General features: G+C 43.4%; 3 protein-coding genes across 6 annotated transcripts; 1 reads left to right on the forward strand and 2 right to left on the reverse strand.

Annotated features, from left to right (window-relative positions):
* The first annotated feature begins 702 nt into the window (after positions 1–702).
* Positions 703–9,349, forward strand: nags (N-acetylglutamate synthase). 2 transcript variants are annotated; one of them, XM_057014448.1, is made up of 8 exons: positions 703–1,194; positions 1,520–1,800; positions 2,762–2,975; positions 3,053–3,233; positions 3,474–3,513; positions 3,860–3,991; positions 4,094–4,276; positions 9,231–9,349. In XM_057014448.1, exons 1-8 carry the CDS (start codon positions 817–819, stop codon positions 9,310–9,312), a joined length of 1,491 nt encoding a protein of 496 aa, XP_056870428.1. In that variant the 5' UTR covers positions 703–816; the 3' UTR covers positions 9,313–9,349. The 2 variants fall into 2 exon arrangements, with proteins under 2 accessions (XP_056870428.1, XP_056870427.1); XM_057014447.1 differs by lacking the exon at positions 9,231–9,349 and adding an exon at positions 4,793–5,485 and having other exon boundaries at positions 714–1,194.
* Positions 5,193–8,968, reverse strand: LOC130514699 (cytochrome c oxidase assembly factor 3 homolog, mitochondrial). 3 transcript variants are annotated; one of them, XR_008947039.1, is made up of 4 exons: positions 8,747–8,968; positions 7,109–7,293; positions 6,292–6,423; positions 5,193–5,430 (listed from the first exon to the last, which is right to left on the reverse strand). XR_008947039.1 is itself a non-coding variant. In XM_057014450.1 (2 exons), exons 1-2 carry the CDS (start codon positions 8,913–8,915, stop codon positions 7,187–7,189), a joined length of 276 nt encoding a protein of 91 aa, XP_056870430.1. In that variant the 5' UTR covers positions 8,916–8,968; the 3' UTR covers positions 6,837–7,186. The 3 variants fall into 3 exon arrangements, 1 of the variants encoding a protein (XP_056870430.1); XR_008947038.1 differs by lacking the exon at positions 6,292–6,423; XM_057014450.1 differs by lacking the exons at positions 5,193–5,430; positions 6,292–6,423 and having other exon boundaries at positions 6,837–7,293.
* Positions 9,350–11,657: 2,308 nt separating the features above from the next.
* Positions 11,658–19,293, reverse strand: LOC130514698 (sodium- and chloride-dependent betaine transporter-like). The gene is made up of 9 exons (XM_057014449.1): positions 18,402–19,293; positions 18,200–18,303; positions 15,881–16,005; positions 15,698–15,810; positions 15,076–15,213; positions 14,888–14,990; positions 14,606–14,706; positions 12,006–12,176; positions 11,658–11,887 (listed from the first exon to the last, which is right to left on the reverse strand). The coding sequence occupies exons 1-9, from the start codon at positions 18,570–18,572 to the stop codon at positions 11,795–11,797; spliced, it is 1,119 nt and encodes a 372-aa protein (XP_056870429.1). The 5' UTR covers positions 18,573–19,293; the 3' UTR covers positions 11,658–11,794.
* Between the last annotated feature and the right edge of the window lie 1,359 nt (positions 19,294–20,652).

Below are 20,652 nucleotides of genomic sequence, written 5' to 3' on the forward strand. Positions count from 1 at the left end.
TGTGTGTGTGTGTGTGTGTTCCTCCTGCAGGACTGTGGTGCCTAATTAACTCCTTATGCATTGGGCAACCTCACCGACCTCCACATCATCTTTGCCTTGCTAACATTTGTCATATAAACTTGTTTATCTCGATCACGCCTTCAGCAAACAACAACTTGCCCTTTTTAAATATTGAATACACCAAAAGAAGCCGACTAACAGATGCTGGTCTTGTTCCCGCTGTAGTTGAGTTTGGATTTTGCAGGGTGGCCCGCAGGGGCCATTTTTGGGGTATCAGCCCCATCTACAGGCTTTGCCACGTTATGTGCGTGAACAGGCGCAAATGTGGGAAGGTTCTAGAATAGCGTGTGCGTAAAAAGAACATTGTATTCCTGCTAAATTTCCTTGGAAAAATTGTTCGGAAAAGACGCGAAAAGTGCGGGTTATGCGTGACACGTATCCCCGGCCAGTTCATAACCTTGTAATACAAATAAATATTTGTAATTACGTGTGTTTCTGCCAGTAAATAAAAAAGAGAATGACAAATAGATGCTGAAATGGATGACTGAGGAATGCCAACTAGTTAGGAAAACCTGAGGGGGAACATTGATTGGGAAAATAATAACAAACCAAGGTTGGGGCTCCATTACGTGGTTCCAGGAGTTCCAGAAACACTTTTTAGCCTCAACCTGTCAAAGCCGACTCGCTACTCGTCGAGTCAGATGACTCTCCCCTCGGGTACCGAGCCAGTAATGTGAAACGCACTTCCTGGTGTCAGAGCAGAGCTCCAGAAGCTCAGCAGTCAGCGCCGGGACCCCACGGAGGAAAGGCTTCGACATGGCGAAACTCAACAGCGGCTCCCCCGGCTGCCGGGCCGTGGCCCTGGCAGGAAAGTACCTGTCCAGCCTGACCCTCCCGGTGCTGACCCGGGGCTCCGGCCAGCGGCAGCGGAGGATGGCGGCACCTCGACGCTGCATGATGAGCTCCGACGCGTCCGGGGACGCGGGGAAAAGCCCGCTGCTGCTGCATCAGCAGGACTCTCTGGGCTGCCTGTCCCCCGCGGACCGACAGGCGCCGACCAACCGAAATTTGATTTACCGCGACGTCAGGGCTTTCCTGAGCGAGGTCGGCGGGGACCCCCGGGAGGCTCGGTACTGGCTGACCCAGTTCCAGAGAGCCACCGCGACGCAGTCTCCTGCCTTCGCCGTGCTGGAGGTAGATGCCTGACTTTGATTTTCTATAAATCAACGTGTCTCTGTCAGTCACCTTTGTGAATGTTTTACGCTGTTTTTTGTTTTTAAAGAAGTTATGAAGTAATTTTGAAAGTATAGGTAACGCATGAAAGTATGCAACTGGAAACATTCCAGTTCATATAGATCAGCAAAAGTTGTGCAGAATAGGAAAGGAGAGACATTCTGCTCAGAAAAAATATGTTTGCCTCAGCTCGATATATTTGGTGATGCTTCTTTGAGGACAGTTTGGCTTCTTCCCATTGTTGGAGATAAGGTTGATGTTCTGTTCACACGTTTGTCTTCCCCAGGTGGACAGCTCAGTGTTTGAAAGCAGGGAAATGGTACAAAGGCTCGCTTTCGGGCTTTCCTTCCTCCAGCGGATGGACATGAAGCCTGTAGTGATAATGGGCTGGTCCGAGCACGAGGATCTCAGCCCCGGCGAGCCGATAGCAGGCTCTCAGTGCACCAAGGGGCTGGTGAAGCGGAGCAAGCAGCTAACGGAGGCTCTCCAGCAACACTCTGTCGTGGTCCTGCCACTTTTCTCCGCTGAGTCCTTCCTCCTGCTGCAGGAAACCCAAACTGGAAGCAGGTGAGCTCTGAGAAGGAGGCAGTCTAACCCCCATTCATGCTGTGGTTGCCCAGAGCTCCTGGGGGTGTTGTAACCATCCACGAGTTGCAACAGGAGCAAAAACACATGCGAGACAGCTGTGCTAGAAAGAATTTGGCCAAGATTCTGCTCAGGGCGAGAAAGTGGAGACATATTGCCTATTTGAGTTCAATAGTACATGCCCAAAAAAACAAACCAAAAAAAAAAGTTCTTCGGATTGGATGTTGTTTTCAGCTCTCCAGCTGCAACTACTTTTTTTAGTGCTGTCTTTATGATTTATTACTTATAAAATAAGTGAGTATGCAATCACATAGATCCTTATTTTGTGTTTTTATGTTTACTCTATTTACAACGTTAGGGGGGGGTTAAAGTCAGAGGAACGAATCTGGAGACTTTCTTGTCAATCGCCGTGGTTTGGTGAAGTGTCCCTGACAGAGATGATACCAGAGTTTCCTCTGCATCCTGTCTTAAGTGTTCATTTCAAACCAAAACAGCCCTGTTTGAAGAAATTTGAAGAAAAACAAACAGGTGCATACAATTACAGTTGTATTGACAGAATTCTAGAATGACGCAACGCAGCTAGAAGCTAGGTCTCAAGGACGTTAGTAGCTGAGAGAAAAAATAGGTGCATGAAAAAAGCTGTATTTTGCATTTTCACATATTGACACACTTGGGACAGGCCCTTCGGCCACAGAGGTGAGACTCAAATGCTCAGACTGTTTCGGTGTAATGTAAGGAGCAAGTGTACACTCACGCTGTTTTAGACTTATTCTTCAACCTCTATAATCTCCTCTGCTTGACATGCTTGATCAATTGTTTTTCAAAAATCTAACGGTGCCAATATAAAACATGAAATCCTCCTTGACAGTGCTGAATAACATGGCTCTTTCTTGCCCTGACTACCCCCCCACCCCTCTCATTCTCTTGACTTGCTTCTCCTTAGTGCCCCACCTTCCATCAGTGTGGACAGCAGTCTCCTCCAGTGGAGTCTGGGCTGTGGGACGATCCCATTGGTTTGTCCAGTGGGGAGGGATGGTCGAGGTTGTTCAGTCATCTTGGATTCCACAGAGGTTACAGCAGCTGTTTCCCGAGTCCTGAAACCCTATAAAGTCGTGTTTCTGAACACTTCAGGGGGGCTCCGCAGTCAAGAACACAAGGTAGCCTGGCGTGCTACGAGCACTCACAGTGACGATACGATAGAACAATTTACATCGAACACCTGCGTCTCTTACAGGTTCTGGAGACGGTGTTGTTGCCCAGCAACCTGCTTATTTTGTCCACAGCAGCATGGCTGAGCAAAGCGCAACGCTGCCGCGTGGCCACCATAGCCAGGCTGCTCAATCAGCTGCCGACGGAGTCGTCTGCAGTGATCACGTCTGCAGACGCACTGCTCACGGAGCTCTTCAGTCACAGAGGTGACTCACTCACACTGTTTAGGTGTAAGGAGCGACTGTGCACACACTGTTTTAGACTGTTCACACACTTATTCTGCCTTTTGTTTAACTGTAATCAATTGTTATTCTCTTTTTTGTGGGTGCAGTGTGTCCTAATTTAACGAGGACGACAGACACATATCATGAACAAACTTTTGCCCGACTTATTTTCGTCACCTGAGTTTTCATTTAAATGTTGTTTTGTTTATATTTGTGGTTCAGGGTCTGGGACTCTCTTTAAAAATGGGGACCCCATACATCGGTAAGTTCCTTTCACACCAAACCACAGATGGAAGGTTTGATTTGTAATTCAATGGGAGCATTCTCATTAATCTGTTACATTCTGGTTTTTTCATCCATAATTATTTTAGTTTTAAACATGCGTGCATTTTAAAATTAGAAATGTGGAAGCCTAAAAGCCAAAAAAGAACCTTATTATAGTGCTGACAGGACTCTGACAGAGGGATATAATACCAAGAAATAAAAAAAAACTGTAACTAATACTCAATATTATTTTCTATTGCACCTATATATAAGATCATATGAGCAAGTGTGGCTCCACAAAAGTGTGTTTTATTAACCCTGCGTGCACGTGTGTGTGATTAAAGACACAGTTCTCTGGCTGGGATCGATGTGGAACGCCTTCTGGCTCTCATCAACAAGTCCTTTGATAAAACGTTGAGGCGAGACTACATCGACTCTCTGCAGGGACGCGTGCACTCCATCTACCTGTCTGAAGGGTGAGCGCATATAGAGTAGATCTAGCCAGCGTTGGCCTCATAGCTCGCAGCTATGAGTTTCCGTTACGTGGCCCTAAGTTGTCCGTTGGCCCTTCACCCCAGCTACAACGCAGCAGCCATCATCACCATGGAGCCGGTGAACAACGGAACCCCGTACCTGGATAAGTTTGTGGTGAGCAGCAGTAAACAGGGCCAGGGCACCAGTCACCTCCTGTGGGAATGCATCAGACAGGACCTGGGCAAACTGTTCTGGAGGTCACGAGCCACCAACAGGATCAATCCCTGGTGAGACTTTTTATTCTGTTAACGTTTAAAAGACGGGTGCATCCCACTCAATTAGAATATCATCAAAAAGCTGATTCACAGAGTATCATTAGTTCAACTCAACAAGTGGGGCTGATCTTTTATACTGATTCACTACACCTAGAGTAATACAGGGACCTCGAGAGGGTGGTGAAATAAAGCCAGTCAGCATATCAGGCATGCAAAAACTAAACGAGATCGCCTTACATCATTGCCAGTTGAGGCGGCACATTACATGTCTGTCTTTGTCTCTGTCTAAATATAGCCTGGTAATCTTAACGTTTCATTGAAAACTTCTGGGAAAATTGCCAGACGTTTTCAGCGCCCATGCAACCATGGTTTGTGACTTACTCTGCAGCCACGAGGAGGTCACATTTCACTTTTGGTTTCAGTTTTTAGCGTGCGCTGACCGTCACCGTCCCGTCGGGCTCCAAACACGTTCAGTGAAATGCAAGAGTTGTGTCACTGCTGATTCTGTCCAATTTCTTGTCCATGTAGGTATTTTAAGCACTCTGATGGCAGCTTTGTGAATGGCGCATGGACCGTCTTCTGGTTTGGCCTGACAGACATTAGAGATTCCTATGAGCTTGTGGAGTATGCCAGGAATCTCCCAGAATCTTTCCAGGCCTCCCCTCTCGGTACCCCTGAGCAGCCCCTCACAGCTGCTGCAAAATCCTGAGTGGATCCCGTCCTGAGCCAGCCTCTTCTGTCTCAGAGAGCTCTCTTTTTTTGCTGTGATTTAATCTTTCTTGTCTTTAGCTGCGGTGAAAACAAGAAATCGTCCCATTTATTCATAAGCTATAATAAGTAATATTTCAGAGATAACTATTCAGATTTTTTTTTTTTTACTTTTATAGATTATAAAAAGTACTTAAATGTGCAAAACGTGACATGGAAATACATGAGAAGTTGCTTTATTTTCACATCTTGTAAAGTTTTTAAGACATGGCCAAACAACTGAGTAGTTGAGCTGGAAACGTGTGTAGACTCGTTAACTGCAGACAAACGCTCAGCTCCTCGTCAGCGGTATTCCTGGTCCTCCTCTGATCGGCTGCTTAGCATTTAAATGCTGCTGAGAGCTGGTGGCATTCTACTGTCCACGTGCCAATGGCGATGCGTTCCAAAGATTGCCAACCCTTGAAAAAGAATGTCAGACATTCCTGATTAATTAAAGAAATTGATCTATCAAGAGCCTGATGTATGTCTGTCGTTCTTACGGAATACAGTGGGCATTGAATAAACACATAAAATACACAGTTCTGTCACAAAGGACCTTTTGTGGGGAAATGAGGGCATTTTTGGATGGTCCTCACAACTCCAACAGGCTGTGTGAGAGTCTTAAGAATCAGCATAGAATTATTGTTAAGGTTCGGTTTAGGGTCAGTAGCTAGGAAATGAATGATTACATATGAAAGTCCTCACAGTGATAAAAGGGTGAAATTAGGAAATATGTATTTTACTTGTATTTGGTACTACAACAGAGGAATAAAAGCGGTGTATACAGACTGGCCTCCCAGCATTCTGTCCTTCCTGTTTCTACCAAGGCAGTTCCTCTACTTCATCTTTGGGTTTCAGATCAAATATGGATAATTCCATTACCACGCAGGTTTGTAGGAAAATAGGTGTGTCTGGCGTTTACAGTAGTTCTAACAAATTCCCAACTGGTTATTTAATCTTCTCATGCCAGCACTGATACCCGAGCCTATCTATATTCTGAATATATGTACTCATAAGTACAAAGACATTAATGTGCTGAGCATTTGATGACTGACACAATCCCAGCATCTGGAAATGGACACGGACGTATATACATTTTATGTTTGTTTCGTCTTTATCTGACTCGAGTTGGGGGTGTGGGGGGGGGGGGGGTCAATTTGAAAGAAAGGATCAAGTTTGCAACAGTTAAAAATGTTTTCCTTTCCTGTGGTGTCAAGTGTAGACTGCTAAGTTCTTTTTTTCATTTGGTTCTTTTTTAACAGTGTAGCCTTACACCTTACCTGTTGAAACATGGCTGTCCAAATGACAGGTATGCGTTTCCAACATGTCCTCCGGGTGTCCACTCCCTAAACCTCCAGAATGCCAGGGGCTGATGACATTTAATCAGAGCTGAATTGTAAACACTATATCTCCTGAAAAAGAAGGCCGGATCTAAAACCAGTTTGTCCAGTGATCTCATCTTACTGAATAGAGTTTAGCATTTTTAACACTGGGCTAAAGTGGATGGACTTTTGGACCAACTCTACTCACCAGGTATATTCCATCATCTTTACACTTAGTATATTTTAACTCCCAGTTCCCACAAACCTCTTAACTGGAAACACTTGTGGGGGCAGTGTTAAGATTCCAATATTGTTCCCTGGTAACTATAATCACTCCATAAGGAGCACACCTAGGAGTTATTACTACAAAATGTGTTCTTACCACTGGAGGCCACTGACTCTAAGAAAATGTGCTCCCATCATGCTCTCACATGAGATAACCCACTGTTGCTAAAAACAAACATGCTAAGGCACATCATACTCAAATGTCTAAAACAACTAAGTGGAGATTCTGATCACTTTAGGTTTTATATTAATAAACATATATAATGCTCATAGTCTATAGTACAGATTTTATATTCTAAATGCTTTAAATGCATGGAATAATGATAAGTGCAGAAATCAAGTCAGTTAAGGAAGCTGGGATGTATGAGTCTTGTTTTGTTAAGGATAAGAAGATCCATTAATTCCCTTTTTTTTTTTCTTTTTCTTAATTTTCACATTCAGCACATTACAATATCTTACAGATAGGTCAATATACATAAGGTAATGTCACCTTTAAATGAATTTACACATTAGCACCACCCACTACACTGAGGTGGAAAAACAGTAAGCCTGGCACAGTCCATTGTCATCAGGAGTTGGCTCCAGTCCGGGGCCCTCTGATGATGTGGATTTTGGCTTCATCATCCAGCTCCTCTAGAATTCTCTCCTGCTTGACGGACAGAATGGTGTAGCCAACTGCACAACCAGAGTTAAAGGAAAAACACGAGAAGTACTTTAAAAGAGTAGGTTGAATATGTTTGTTAATGACCTAATTAATAGTCATCAGCCTCATGATGTCACCCCTAACTTGTGGAATCATAAAGCATTGCTCTGATACTGTTAAGGCAGGGGGATCCTCTATTAATAACAATGCTTTGTATGGCACAAAGATCAGAAAAATGTATCATCGATCATAGGGATCCAATGTTATTTGGCAAATTTTCAGACTGAGCTCACAAAACACACATATCCCTGATCTGTACAGATTAAAGATGCAAATGTGGAAGCTGAGCCATCACGGATAAGACTTTCGGGTGCCAGAAGGTTGTCATTAACATGGCTGTTTCCGAAATCACCCCCTAGACCCTACATAGTGCACTCAATAATGTGGACGCCATTTTGAAATAGTGCCCGAATTGTTAGTGAGCATCGCTGTACCCTATGTAGTGCACTCAATGTATCCCACAATGCACTGCGAAAAGTAGTGTACAAGCGAGCACCCTAACACGGAAAATGTATCCCAGTAGAAATTAGGTTAAAAGATGCGTCCCATCAGCCAATGGGACGCATCTTTTAACCTAATTTCTACTGTGCGGTTTGATATATGAAATTTTTGGAAATAAGATTTTTTTTCCAGTAGGGATCCAATATGATCATCTTAAAATATTACAACATAAATGTGTAAAAAAAAAAAAATAAATCAATCTTCACTGATCCCCCGCCCCTAACTTAAAATTGTAATAAAATATGTCTGTTCCTCACCAGGCGACAGAATCTCAGTAAAAGAATATTTACAAAGATGAAAAGTAGCTCTGAATCCATTTTTTGATGAAAAATTGCTCTATTAAATGTTTCCACTACAGCAGAATATGACTTGAGAATGTACCATCACGTCTTGAAAATGTCAAGGGACACTAATTATTTTAGGCAATAAGTAATTATTATTGTATTATTATTGACATTAATATTTCATTTTATTATATAAAGTTAAATACAGGGTAAAATGTTGCATTTTCATAAAATGACCGCTGAATGTATTTCTGATGGGTTAAAATAATTAAATGGACCTGGCCACTTTTTCCGGCGACCGGTTCGTAATTATTATGCGACACCATGACGTCACTTTACGTGCGCCGTAAATGACACCGTTGTCCGAATACTAACTTTAAATTGAGTGCACTACGTAGTTCACTCAATCCATGTCCCCCATGTAGTGAGTAGTGAATAGGGAACAAGTGTGGGGTTTCGGAAACAGCCATTGTTACAGTTTTAAGATTACTACAATAAGAAAACAAAAAATGTGTTAGCAGTTAACATTCAAATCTGCAGACTGAAACTGTTACAGTTAGTGTCATTTTATTCCAAGTTTGCGCATGAGTCCAGCTTCTAGATAACATCTAAAACATCTTGAGGACGCGGTGAAGGATACACATGCCGACCACGAACGTTCCAATAGCCAGGCCGGTGATCAGGTTCCGCCTGCGGAGCAGAGCAGCATTTTTCTGCCAGTGGTGGAGCTCCTGTCGGTGGCGGAGCAGCCGTTGCTCGGCCGCTTTCGAAGCGGGTTTTGTGGTGCTGTCTAGCCCACTGTCAGCCATGATACCCTGTAGTCTGTAACATGAATCGGAAGTGTTTTTGTTATCCACCGGTTTAAAGGGAAACAGGCTACACACTGCCACCTAGTGTAGTGGGGTGTAAAAGTCTTTTCGGCGGCTATACCGTATATATATCTATTATATCTAATAGTGAATAGCCGCCACCTTGTGGACTTCGATAATAACTGCAATGTTTACAGCGCACCCCCCCCCCCCCCCCTTCCCACACACACACACACACACAATATGTATTTAATCCTGTTGCTCTTACAAATTCCAAAATATATCTGATTCCTTCCCCTCTATTTTCCTTTTCAGGCTCCTTCTTTCCTTTGCATGTCTCTTGATCACTTGTTCTGTAGCCATCCTGGTGAGAATTATCTATTCCCTTCTGTTCTGAACCCATTAACATACTTCTCTAACCAATGGAGTAATCTTATACAACTGTTAAGTAGAGTGGTTTTAATCAATACAATGTCTAACATTAAAGCTTGTTTAGCATACAGGTCATTTCCTTGAGCTGGTATCCAAACAAATACGCCATATACACTGTACAGTGCCATGTCCAGGGTAACTGCAGAGGCAGGCCCGGCCTCGTTGGGATGGTGGAGCGCTCCGTCTATGGGGACAACTGCCTGCACAGGACCTGCACTGCCTGGCACAACAAAATTACTGACAATAATCTTTTTCAAAGAGGAAGGTTTTAAGTCTAATCTTAAAAGTAGAGATGGAGTCAGCCTCCCGTACCTGGACAGGGAGCTGGTTCCACAGCAGGGGGGCCTGATAGCTAAATGCTCGGCCCCCCATTCTACCCCTGGAGACTCTGGGGACCATAAGTAGACCAGCATTTTGAGAGCGGAGCGGACCATTGGGATGATAAGGTGTCACTAGCTCCTCCAGGTAGGATGGAGCTAGGCCTCTGAGGACCTTATAGGTCAGAAGAAGAATTTTAAAAATTATTCTAAATTTAATGGGCAGCCAATGAAGAGACGCCAGTACAGGAGTTATGTGATCTCTGTTGTCAATACCTGTCAGAACTCTGGCTGCAGCATTTTGGATCAGCTGGAGGCTTCTGAAAGAGTTGTTGGACGAGAGGTGAAACATCTTCAAGAAACCCGAACAGTCCAGTTGCTCGGATTCAGAATCATGGACAGTTTCAAAAGAATTGGGTCTTAAATTGACCCTTAAATTGAGCCAGCACTTTATTTCATGAACACTTGACAAACAAGCATCCAAACTCAAAAAGAAGTTACAATTGGTAAAGTAAGAGATGAACCAATAAAGAACAGTACCATAGGGGCCGACCTGGTGTCTCATTCTATTTAATAAAATTTGGTGGTCTATTGTATTCAAAGCATCAGGTAGATTCAATACTACCAAGACTGTAAGTTTATGGTCATCCAAGTTGTGCCTGATGTTTAAAATCTTTATTAGGGTTGTCTCAGAACTGTGATTCATTGAAAAATCTAACTGATGCCCAAGATGTTAATTCTCTTTCAAAAGTCATTTACTTGATTAAAAACAGGAATTTACAGTATTTTACTCAAAAATAATGAGCTGGCTGTTGACCAATAATTGTTTAAATGTTGGGTTCCCAATTGCTTTTCTTCAGAAAGGGCTTTACTGCTGCAATTTTAAAAGAGCCAGGGAAGGCGCCCATCTGAACAGAGTAATTCGACAGTAGTTCATCAAAGACAGTAGTTCATCAAAGACAGTAGTTCATCAAAGACAGTAGTTCATCAAAGACAGTAGTTCATCAAAGACAGTAGTTCATCAAAGACAGTAGTTCATCAAAGACAGTAGTTCATCAAAGACAGTAGTTCATCAAAGAATCCATAAAAAAATTCCAATAAATGGTGTAGGAATTGGGTATAAAAGGAAGGTTGTTGGCATTACTTGGAAGAGAACTCTACCTAGTGACCTCCCTTTAACCAGGGCTAAAACTCTCCAGTGATCCCAATGTGTCATCATTTCAAATTTGCTGAGATAAAAGACTCTATTTTTATTTTATTTATATCATCAATTTTGCTTCTGAAATTGTCTGCAAAATCCTCACAAGGGGTATTGTTTGGCATCCTTGAAGATCTATTTAAGTTTGTGCATGTTAAGAGGTTGATTTTAGGGAAAAGAAATTTGTGTTGGGGGTCCAGGCTTCCGGGTCGTTCGTTGCCTGACTCTTCCTGCAGGGGGCGTAAACGAGCCGATAATTGTCAATAGCTGGCGCTGCAGGCGGACGCACATCTTCATCCTCCCATTTAAGGACGGAGCGTCCGTTTGCCAGAGTCGGAAGATTTCGTACGCGTAGTGGTAAACATGATCCCTGTTGCCTTACAGTTAGTGGAACTGTTCATAACACTCGCCCGTTTGAGGTCCCCACGCCGACCTGCGGACGGAAGTCGCTCGCTGGACCTCCCGGTGTCCCCCGGAGGACTGGACAAGTGTCTCTCCTGCGGTCCAAGAGGACGCCACGCTGGCTGTTTAATAAAGACTTTGTTCCTGGACTCAATCCTCACTGCGTGTAGCCTGCTTTCGGGTTCTTAAAAGAACCCTAATTATTAACAATTTGTAGTTGACTTTCCGGTTGTTAATCACGTAATTTTTTATGCTGAACTGTTAGCTTTTAGTTTTCTGATATCTGCATTTCTCCACAGGGGTTTAATTCTTGTTTTAATTGCAACTGGAGCCAATGAGTCCCATGTTGACTTTAGTTTATCGTGAAATAAAAGTACAAGGAGTTCGGTAAAATTTCTGCAGGAGTGCTCACATTAAAGGAATAATCTTTGCTGTGCTGCAAAATGAGAAGCGTTGAGAATGTGAATAACACAAAAAAGATAGACATTTTTCATGTCAGTGAGTGCTTCTCTTAAGCATTTAATAGCAGCTCATATATCAGATGAGTGGATGGTCTCAGATTCGTGTCCATTTCTCTTAGGATGAGCAGCACCACGATCAGGATACCAGAGGACCAACAGACGCTGAGAGCAGCAAAGAGGACAGAAAACAACAGCTAGTCAGGCAGAATATTAATTTGTTTGCGAAGATAATTAATGGTGGTGATAGGAATTGTAAAGTGTTCCAAAGATGAACCCTTACCTGCTTCAGGGTTCCTTTAGTGAAGCACAGCTTTGCAACAGCATAGACAGGAATTACAACCATCGAGGACAAGGCCATAGCCAAGCCGAGATGGTAGGACCAGTCTGGATACACATAACCCCCCCTGGACTTCAGAGGCTGGTAGTTGAGAAATGAGCAGATGAGGCCAACCTTTAGGGAAAGCCATAACAGGACTACAGTTAAAAGAGGCTGAGCTGGGCAACAGGGATGAGATGATGCTTGTGGTTTATTCATATCACAGTTGTGTGCACAAAATTACGAACTGATGCCAATGTTAATTACAAGTTGAAGAGATGACAGATTGTTAGTATTGAGTTTACAGTAAGTTGACACCATCATTGGTAGTTTTTGAGTGTGGCAAAGAAAAGTGTTGAGTTTGAACTTTCTAATTGAAATGAGTAATCTGCTGCTTGTGAACTAAGAAAACTCTAACCTGAAAATGTCAACTAAGTCTGCAACTATCCACATTTATGATTAAATGATCCATTAAAGTGCTGATATTCAACCATACATCCAACCTTAGGGTATAGAGAACAATTAAGGCATTCGACCGTGTCCCTCGAGGGGTCCTGTGGGGGGTTCTCCAAGAGTATGGGGTGTCGGGCCCGCTGATACGGGCCGTCCGCTCCCCGTATGATCGGTGCCAGAGTTTGGTCCGAATTGCTGGCAGTAAGTCGAACTCGTTTCCGGTGAGGGTTGGTCTCCGCCAGGGCTGCCCTTTGTCTCCGATTCTGTTCATAATTTTTATGGACAGAATTTCTAGGTGCAGTCATGGTGTTGAGGGGATCTGGTTTGGTGACCTCAGGATCGGGTCTCTGCTTTTTGCGGATGATGTGGTCCTGTTGGCGTCATTGGCCCGTGACCTCCAACTATCACTGGATCGGTTCGCCGCCGCATGTGAAGCGGCTGGGATGAAAATCAGCACCTCCAAATCCGAGGCCATGGTTCTCAACCGGAAAAACGTGGAGTGCCTTTTCCGGGTCTGCCCCAAGTGGAGGAGTTCAAGTACATCGGGGTCTTGTTCACGAGTGAGGAAAGAATGGAGGATCATTGGGACATGCAAACCCCTCCACCACGATAAGGTGGCCTCCCTGGTAAGGTCTATTCAGGGGTACTGGAGAGGAGAGTCCGCCGGATAGTCGAACCTCGGATTCAGGAGGAGCAATGTGGTTTTCGTCCTGGACGTGGAACGGTGTTCCAGCTCTACACCCTCAGCAGGGTCTTCAAGGGTGCATGGGAGTTTGTCCAACCAGTTCATATGTGTTTTGTCGACTTGGCATTCGACCGTGTCCCTCAGGGGGTCCTGTGGGGGTCCTCCGAGAGTATGGGGTGTCGAGCCCGCTGATACGGGCCATCCGCTCCCTGTACAATCGGTGTCAGAGTTTGGTCCACATTGCTGACAGTAAGTCGAACTCATTTCTAGTGAAGGTTGGTCTCCGCCAGGGCTGCCCTTTGTCACAGATTCTGTTTGTGACTTTTATGGACAGAATTTCTAGGTGTTGAGGGGGTCCAGTTTGGTGACCTCAGGATCGGGTATCTGCTCTTTGCAGATGATGTGGTCCTGTCATCAGCCTGTGACCTCCAACGATCACTGGATCGGTTCGCTGTCGCGTGTGAAGAAGCTGGGATGAAAATCAGCACCTCCAAATCCGAGGCCATGGTTCTCAACCGGAAAAAGGTGGAGTGCCTTCTTGGGATCAAGGAGGAGATCCTGCCCCAAGTGGAGGAGTTCAAATACCTTGGGGTCTTGTTCACGAGTGAGGGAAGAAGGGAGCGGAAGATCGACAGGCGGATCGGCGTGGCGTCCGCAGTACTGCGGACTCTGCACCGGTCCATAGTGGTGAAGAGAGAGCTGAGCCAAAAGGCGAAGCTCTCGATTTACCAGTCGATCTTCGTTCCTACCCTCACCTATGGTCATGAGCTTTGGGTAATGACCGAAAGAACAAGATCACGGGTACAAGCGGCTGAAATGAGCTTCCTCCATAGGGTGGCCGGGCTCTCCCTTAGAGATAGGGTGAGAAGCTCTGCCATCCGGGAGGAGCTCGGAGTAGAGTCGCTGCTCCTCCGCGTTGAGAGGAGCCAGATGAGGTGGCTTGGGCATCTAGTTAGGTTGCCCCCTGGATGCCTCCCTGGTGAGGTGTTCAGGGCATGTTCCTCCGGTAGGAGACCCCCGGGAAGACCCAGGACACGTTGGAGAGACTATGTCTCTCGACTGGTCTGGGAACGCCTGGGGATCCCTCCGGATGAGCTGGAAGAAGTAGCTGGGGAGAGGGAAGTCTGGGCTTCTCTCCTTAGGCTGCTGCCCCCGCGACCCGACCCCGGATAAGCGGTAGAGGATGGATGGATGGATGGAACAATTAATATTGTTGTATTAAGGAACAGTATTTCTGATCATCTGATCTGGATCTCATCTGGAATCTCTTCTTTTGGGTTATAAATCTATTATCTAACATGACTGGTATAAAATGAATGTGCATTAGAGATAGAGAGATTAATTTGGACAATTGAGGATACGTGTGGCTGTGATAAATGATGGGGATTTGAAACAATTAGTCTGATTCCTGCTTTGTGCAACTCACCAGAGAGAGTAAAGGGGTAAAGTAACGCCAGCACAGTTTGTAAAGAAGCCAGGGTCTCTGTCCCGTTATCTCTTCAACAGCATTACACATCTGCTCAGCACCTGCACAACAATTAACGTTTGTTCATTATAAGAGACAGGTGTATGTCTCTGACTCGATAGTCCAGTATAGTGTTTAATCCACTGTCTGATTGCAAAGAGGCCTGTTTCTTAAATGAATAATTTTTTCAGGTCTTCATGCAACACACCAGCCTAAAAAGTTACAATAACTGAGATTGCTTACCAAAGGCCCAACCAACAGCCAGACACTGGATCAGAGATCCAAATAGGATACATGTTCCACTGCAACCATAGTAGTCAACCAGCTCAAAAAGGTACACTCCTCCCTGCACATGAGAATGTTGAAACAAGGTTAAATATGAAAATACTGTGTTCTTCATTTCCGTATTGGTACCCTGATTTGTTTACTACCTCAGTGGTGAGGCAGATCTGTACGATGAAGCATGTGCAACAGAAAATAAGGAGGCCGGCCTCTCTACGCCAGGGTCTGCGCATCTCTCCTGGAAAGAGGTCAATCATGGCTGATATCAGAGCTTCCAGGCCTGCAAACTAAGAAATGCAAAAAGAAAAGAAGTTAATTAATTTGCGAGACGTGAAGTGATGTTTTTTAATGCGTGATTTCACAATTGGAGATCCATGTTTGCCAAAAAACATACTTTTTTTTTGACCCACAGTTTTTTAAATTGATCTAGAGCCTAAAAATTAAGGGATGGAGTTCTAAAACACTGCCAATCCTGCTGCCCATGGAGTGGCAGGTCATTTGCAGTTTCCCAACTTAGACCTCACACTCCTCATGGAGGACCTACGGCAGGAGGATGAGAATCTTTAGAAGAAGATTTTATTTAAACAAATCACAAATCCTTGACATAGAGCACTGGACCAACTCCCTTCTTGAAGGAATTCAAGTAACTTGGGTTTGCGTCCATTGTGATTAATAGGAAAGAGGACCAAGAGATAGGCACTCCCATTGCCTCTTGGATATTAACAGGGGTCATTTTTTTTATATGGCATAGAGCATTTTGCATCAACTCACCATTGTGTCAATTCCCAACAGTAGGAGCATAAAGAAGAAGCAGACAGCCCAGAGCTGAGGAAGGGGCATCATGGCAATAGCCTGAGGAAAGGCAATGAAGGCCAGTCCTGGACCTGTGGAACAGATGAGTTTACTCCACATTATTAGAATTCTCTTCTTTTTCCATGTGATTTGAGGTCCTACCCGATTCAGCCACCATGTCAATGGGAACTCCTTGTGCTTGTGCCATGAAGCCCAGAGTTGAGAAGACTACAAATCCAGCAACAAAACTGGTGGAGGCATTGAGCACGCTCAACCACAGACAGTCCCTGCACATAAGTGTGTTTGAACAAAAATATAGAATATAAAATTAAAATACCAGCAAAGTACACAAAAATAAGAGTATGGCTGGGAAAGGTCAGGTGGAAGCATTGTAGAACGGTTACTGCTGCCATTTTTATTTTGTTTAAATAAAACAATTATTAATTATATTATTCATAGTATTATGTTTTTATCAGTATTATAATCTCACTGGTTATTTTAGTATCAAAACACTATTGCCAGTCATTATTGTGACTAATAAATGTAATCACATTCCCAGAGGGCTCCATGTGGTCATGACTGCTGTCCCAGTGCTGAAGTACACTTCCATGGCAGCATTATTACCCATCAGAGCATGTTTCCTGATGTAATGTTCAATAAACATGTGGATTTAAAGGTGATGTTCCCTTAATTCCATCAGTAGGTAAAATGTGTCAGCAGAGGAGCTACACTAACACACTGGATGGGGATCCGAAAATATGTCCACCTTTGCTCTTACGACCACAAGAACCAAAAAAACTTGGCCAGATTGAGCAGCTCAGTTGCTGCAGTTTCGCCTGACATAATCATTTGGGGCATTTTAAACAGCCAGAGCTTGAAGTGTGTACTTAAAATGTACTATGTTGTATTAAGAAATGCATGGAAGTTGTAACAGTGGACAAACACAATTAGTAGGTCTATCCCACGGGTCGGCAACCCGTGGCTCAAGAGCTGCACGTGGCTCTTAGCGCCGCCCTAGTGGCTCCCTGGTGCTTTTTCAAAAATATGAAAATGGAAAAAGTTAGTGTGACTATATTTTTTGTTTCAATATAATTTCTGTAGGAGGAAAACCATGACATTGTTAAAGTTTTTAATTTCAACATCTCATTAAAATGAAAGTTAAACTTAAAGCACCATTGTACGACACAGTAGTCTCGTGGTGCGTCCTTCTCTACAGGATGTGCTGCAGGGAAAATAAACATTTAATCATGAATGCTCATTATGGATTTGTAGCCTCCTACTTATCATTTTGATAGTAGGCTAATACAGCTAATATAGACACTTACAGCGTGTGTTGCCTTCATAATAAGGCTTTTAATTTTTTGCGGCTCCAGACAGATTATTTTTTTGTTTTTTTTTGGTCCAATATGACTCTTTCAACATTTTGGGTTGCCAAACCCTAGTCTATCCCAATCACAAGCCTTGGATTACAAAGGACGTTAATCAGCTGCTAAACATCAGACGACAGCGTTCTCTACAGTGTGGCCCCCACCAGGTTAGAGAGAGGGATGAGGTGGAAGGCAGACTACAGGCTACAGAACCACCTGAACGACATCATCAGCAGGGCGGGGTGTCGCTGGGAGTTGAGTTAATCAGCAACTACAGGATCAACCTGAAGCTGCTGAATTTGAAGCATGATTTGCAGAGGAGCTGAACTACACTTGTGCCTGCAGAAAAATGAAATGAAGTCCCCTAAAGCAGACTTACTTTTGTTAAATATGAGGTCTACCTGCTCTTTCACCACAAACACTCCTTAACACTCCTAAAAATAAAGATCTCACAGTGGACATTTATCCGAACAAAAATGACATTCAATCCTTATTCATAGGTGGGGGCTGAGTGCTGAGTATCTGATCACTGGTTCTTTGGAGTCTCTGTTATAAAAAATCTTACCTTGGACAAGAACACAGGGGAGCTGTTAAAGAAAGCCCAATAGAGACATTCTTTCTTGAGTGTTTAAGCGAGGAACCACAACTGTTGGTGTCCATCTATAATTCAGAGCCTACTTTGTCTTTGTGTGGTTCTCCAGCTCTACAATGGCAGAGGAAAGTTCTCCAGAAGGTCGAGAACATAACCCAGAAAATCACAAGCTGACCATACCCCTCTCTAGAAGAACTTGACGGTTCTCGTGACCACAACAACCACATAATTTACTCAATCACTCATCAATTGTTCATGCAGAAAATACAGGTACAATCAGACTGAAAAATGGCTTACCAATCTCACAGCCATTGATGTGCCACAAAACAAGGGATTGTGCGATAACTACTGAATGTGGATGAGGTTTTGATGATGTATGGTTTAACCATGATTTAGCTTATATAGTATTTTATTACCTTCTTGTTATATTTTTACTTTATAAATTCCCCCATCAAGGGAAGAGTGGTAGAGGGTGAAAAAATAGTAGGAACTGTTCTGTTCGTTGACATTTTGATGGCTTACCTGCAACAATTGTTTTTGAGCTTGTTGTAGCTCCCAAAGGTGATTAGTGTTCCCGCTGAAACGCCATAAGAAAAGAGGACCTGAGAGCAAGCATCCATCCACACCTAGTAAAAAAAATAACATTGTGTATTTTTGTAATTAAGAATTGTGACATCCTTTATTGAATGCTATGTTGCCTCAACAAATTCTTGCACTGTTTTACCTGGAGGTCTGCTAGGCGAGAAACATCCGGATATAGGTAGAAAACCAAACCCTGCAGAGCTCCAGGAAGCATCAACCCCCTGATCAGTAGGATGGCCATCATTACGTAAGGAAATATAGCTGTGAAGTACACTACCTGAAAATTGAAGGGAACAAAATTTGAAGTGTTCATGGTGCGTACAAATATAGTCTGGGTTACTTATCGTAGGTCAAAATGTTTCCCAGAGCAGTGCTAGAGACTATCAATGCATCCACTTTCTTTAACCACTATTTTATGTACACCGTGGTGCAATTTAGAGTTTTTAACTGAAAGATCATATTTTTGATCAGTGGGAAGAAAAAGTCTGAAGAAAACTGACACCCATATCCAGACTGTCTTAGACCCATAGCTTGGTGAACTATGGATTTCACCTTTCCAGTAGACTGCACCCCTTTCCAGATGCAGAAGTAGCAGGCTATCCAGCAGGCAAGCAAACACAGCAGCAGCTCCCACCTCACTGTACCCAACTCCTCTATTCCAGATGAAATGGACAGCACTCGTCTTCTGTTACGGGAAAAGAAACCAATTCTATGTTTGTACATGGCAACAGTTTGCTTATGCACAAATGGGCTCTGCTTTAGTCAGTACTTCAACCCTTATTATTATTCATGTGTAACAGGTACTCACTCCCAGAATTCAGAGACTGAAGACTTGGTCAGATTTGTACTGTTGATTATCAAATGTCCACCTTCTGCTGTTGAGAGATCCATACATCTGTCTGTTTGCAAGAAAGCAGAGAATATGGTAATTCAAGGTCCAATGACTTACAGGATATAGATCATGGAAAATCCCATCGCAGTGTTAACATTGTTGCAGCAACACAGTTCAGGTACATTCACACTCTGTGTACGTTGTCTGTAAATGTGACCCAGAATGGCAACAAATGTAGAATTTACAAAGTTTTGTGTGTGTCTTGTCAACACTAGATTTTCCTTCAACAGAAAAACATCAATTAGTTATCCCAATATTAAATTGGCTGAGAAGTTCTGTAGCTGTCGCTGAATTTTGGGTTCATGTTCTTAATTCTTGTTTTCTTAAATGTTTATCTTGTTTATTTAATTGATATTGTGTTACTTTGATTTATAAGAGGTAAACCTGTTGGTGAAGATTTAGATTTCAACTGATTTCACCTGAATTAGAGTATAAACAATGCAAGGTGTGGTCTGGGAACGCCTGGGGATCCCCCCGGACGAGCTGGAAGAAGTAGCTGGGGAGAGGGAAGTCTGGGCTTCTCTTCTTAGGCTGCTGCCCCCGCGACCCGACCCCGGATAAGCGGTAGAGGATGGATGGATGGATGGATGGATGGATGGATGGTTTTAGATTTTGTTTGTAAGATTCAAGCTGATCAATGCTGTTGTATTTTTTGATTGTGAAATTTTATACATTTTCTTTCACATTCAACAGTGGATCGTACAAATAAAACAGTTCAACCATCAATTGTATCGTGGACCTTAGTCTCCAATCAGTGAGAAGTGTTTAGGAGCAGCAAAGTTCTTTCTTCTATTAGAGAACATGGATGAATGATGTATTTCACTGCATTCACTTATGTTGAAATATATGTTGAATAGGTTTCACCTCTGTTATATACTCACCTGTGTTCCAGGGGTTGTTGCAGGTGGCCCACGGCAGAGTTCCACGAAAAGAGTTGATCAGGTAGAAAACAATCCAGGCCAGAACAATGGTGTAAACTCTGAAATATATCTGGATAATTATGATAAAATATCCAGTCCCTGTAAGGAAGAAAGAAAGAAATGCTCTGTTAAGAGTAAACTAATATATGAAGGGAAATATTTGAGGCTCAGGAATTTAGTTTGTTTAATTTGTAAAAGGCTCACTATAAACTTAATTTTTACTCTGACAAACAAATTATTCTTTTAGAACAATATTATCAACAAAGCTGTGTTCTACTGGATGCAATGCCACTTGGCCATCATCATGGGGGAGCACAAGGGACAGCTGGCCCACCTCAATAGCTTATCCATCCACTGTCCTGTCCCGAATGTGATATTTACCAGTTTCCACATTACATGCATTTTTTAAAACCCAAAACTTACCTTGAGCCAATGGGCAAATCTTCGTCCAACAGGTGACAACCCCCTCTTGTGTGAACTGACCCATCACTGTTTCCAGCAGGAAGAGGGGCAGACCACACAGCACAGTGAAGAAGCAGTACGGCAACAGGAAGACTCCTTCAAACATGCACACAGGTACA

This window comes from Takifugu flavidus, chromosome 18, assembly GCF_003711565.1.
Source record: "Takifugu flavidus isolate HTHZ2018 chromosome 18, ASM371156v2, whole genome shotgun sequence".
Taxonomy (NCBI): domain Eukaryota; kingdom Metazoa; phylum Chordata; class Actinopteri; order Tetraodontiformes; family Tetraodontidae; genus Takifugu; species Takifugu flavidus.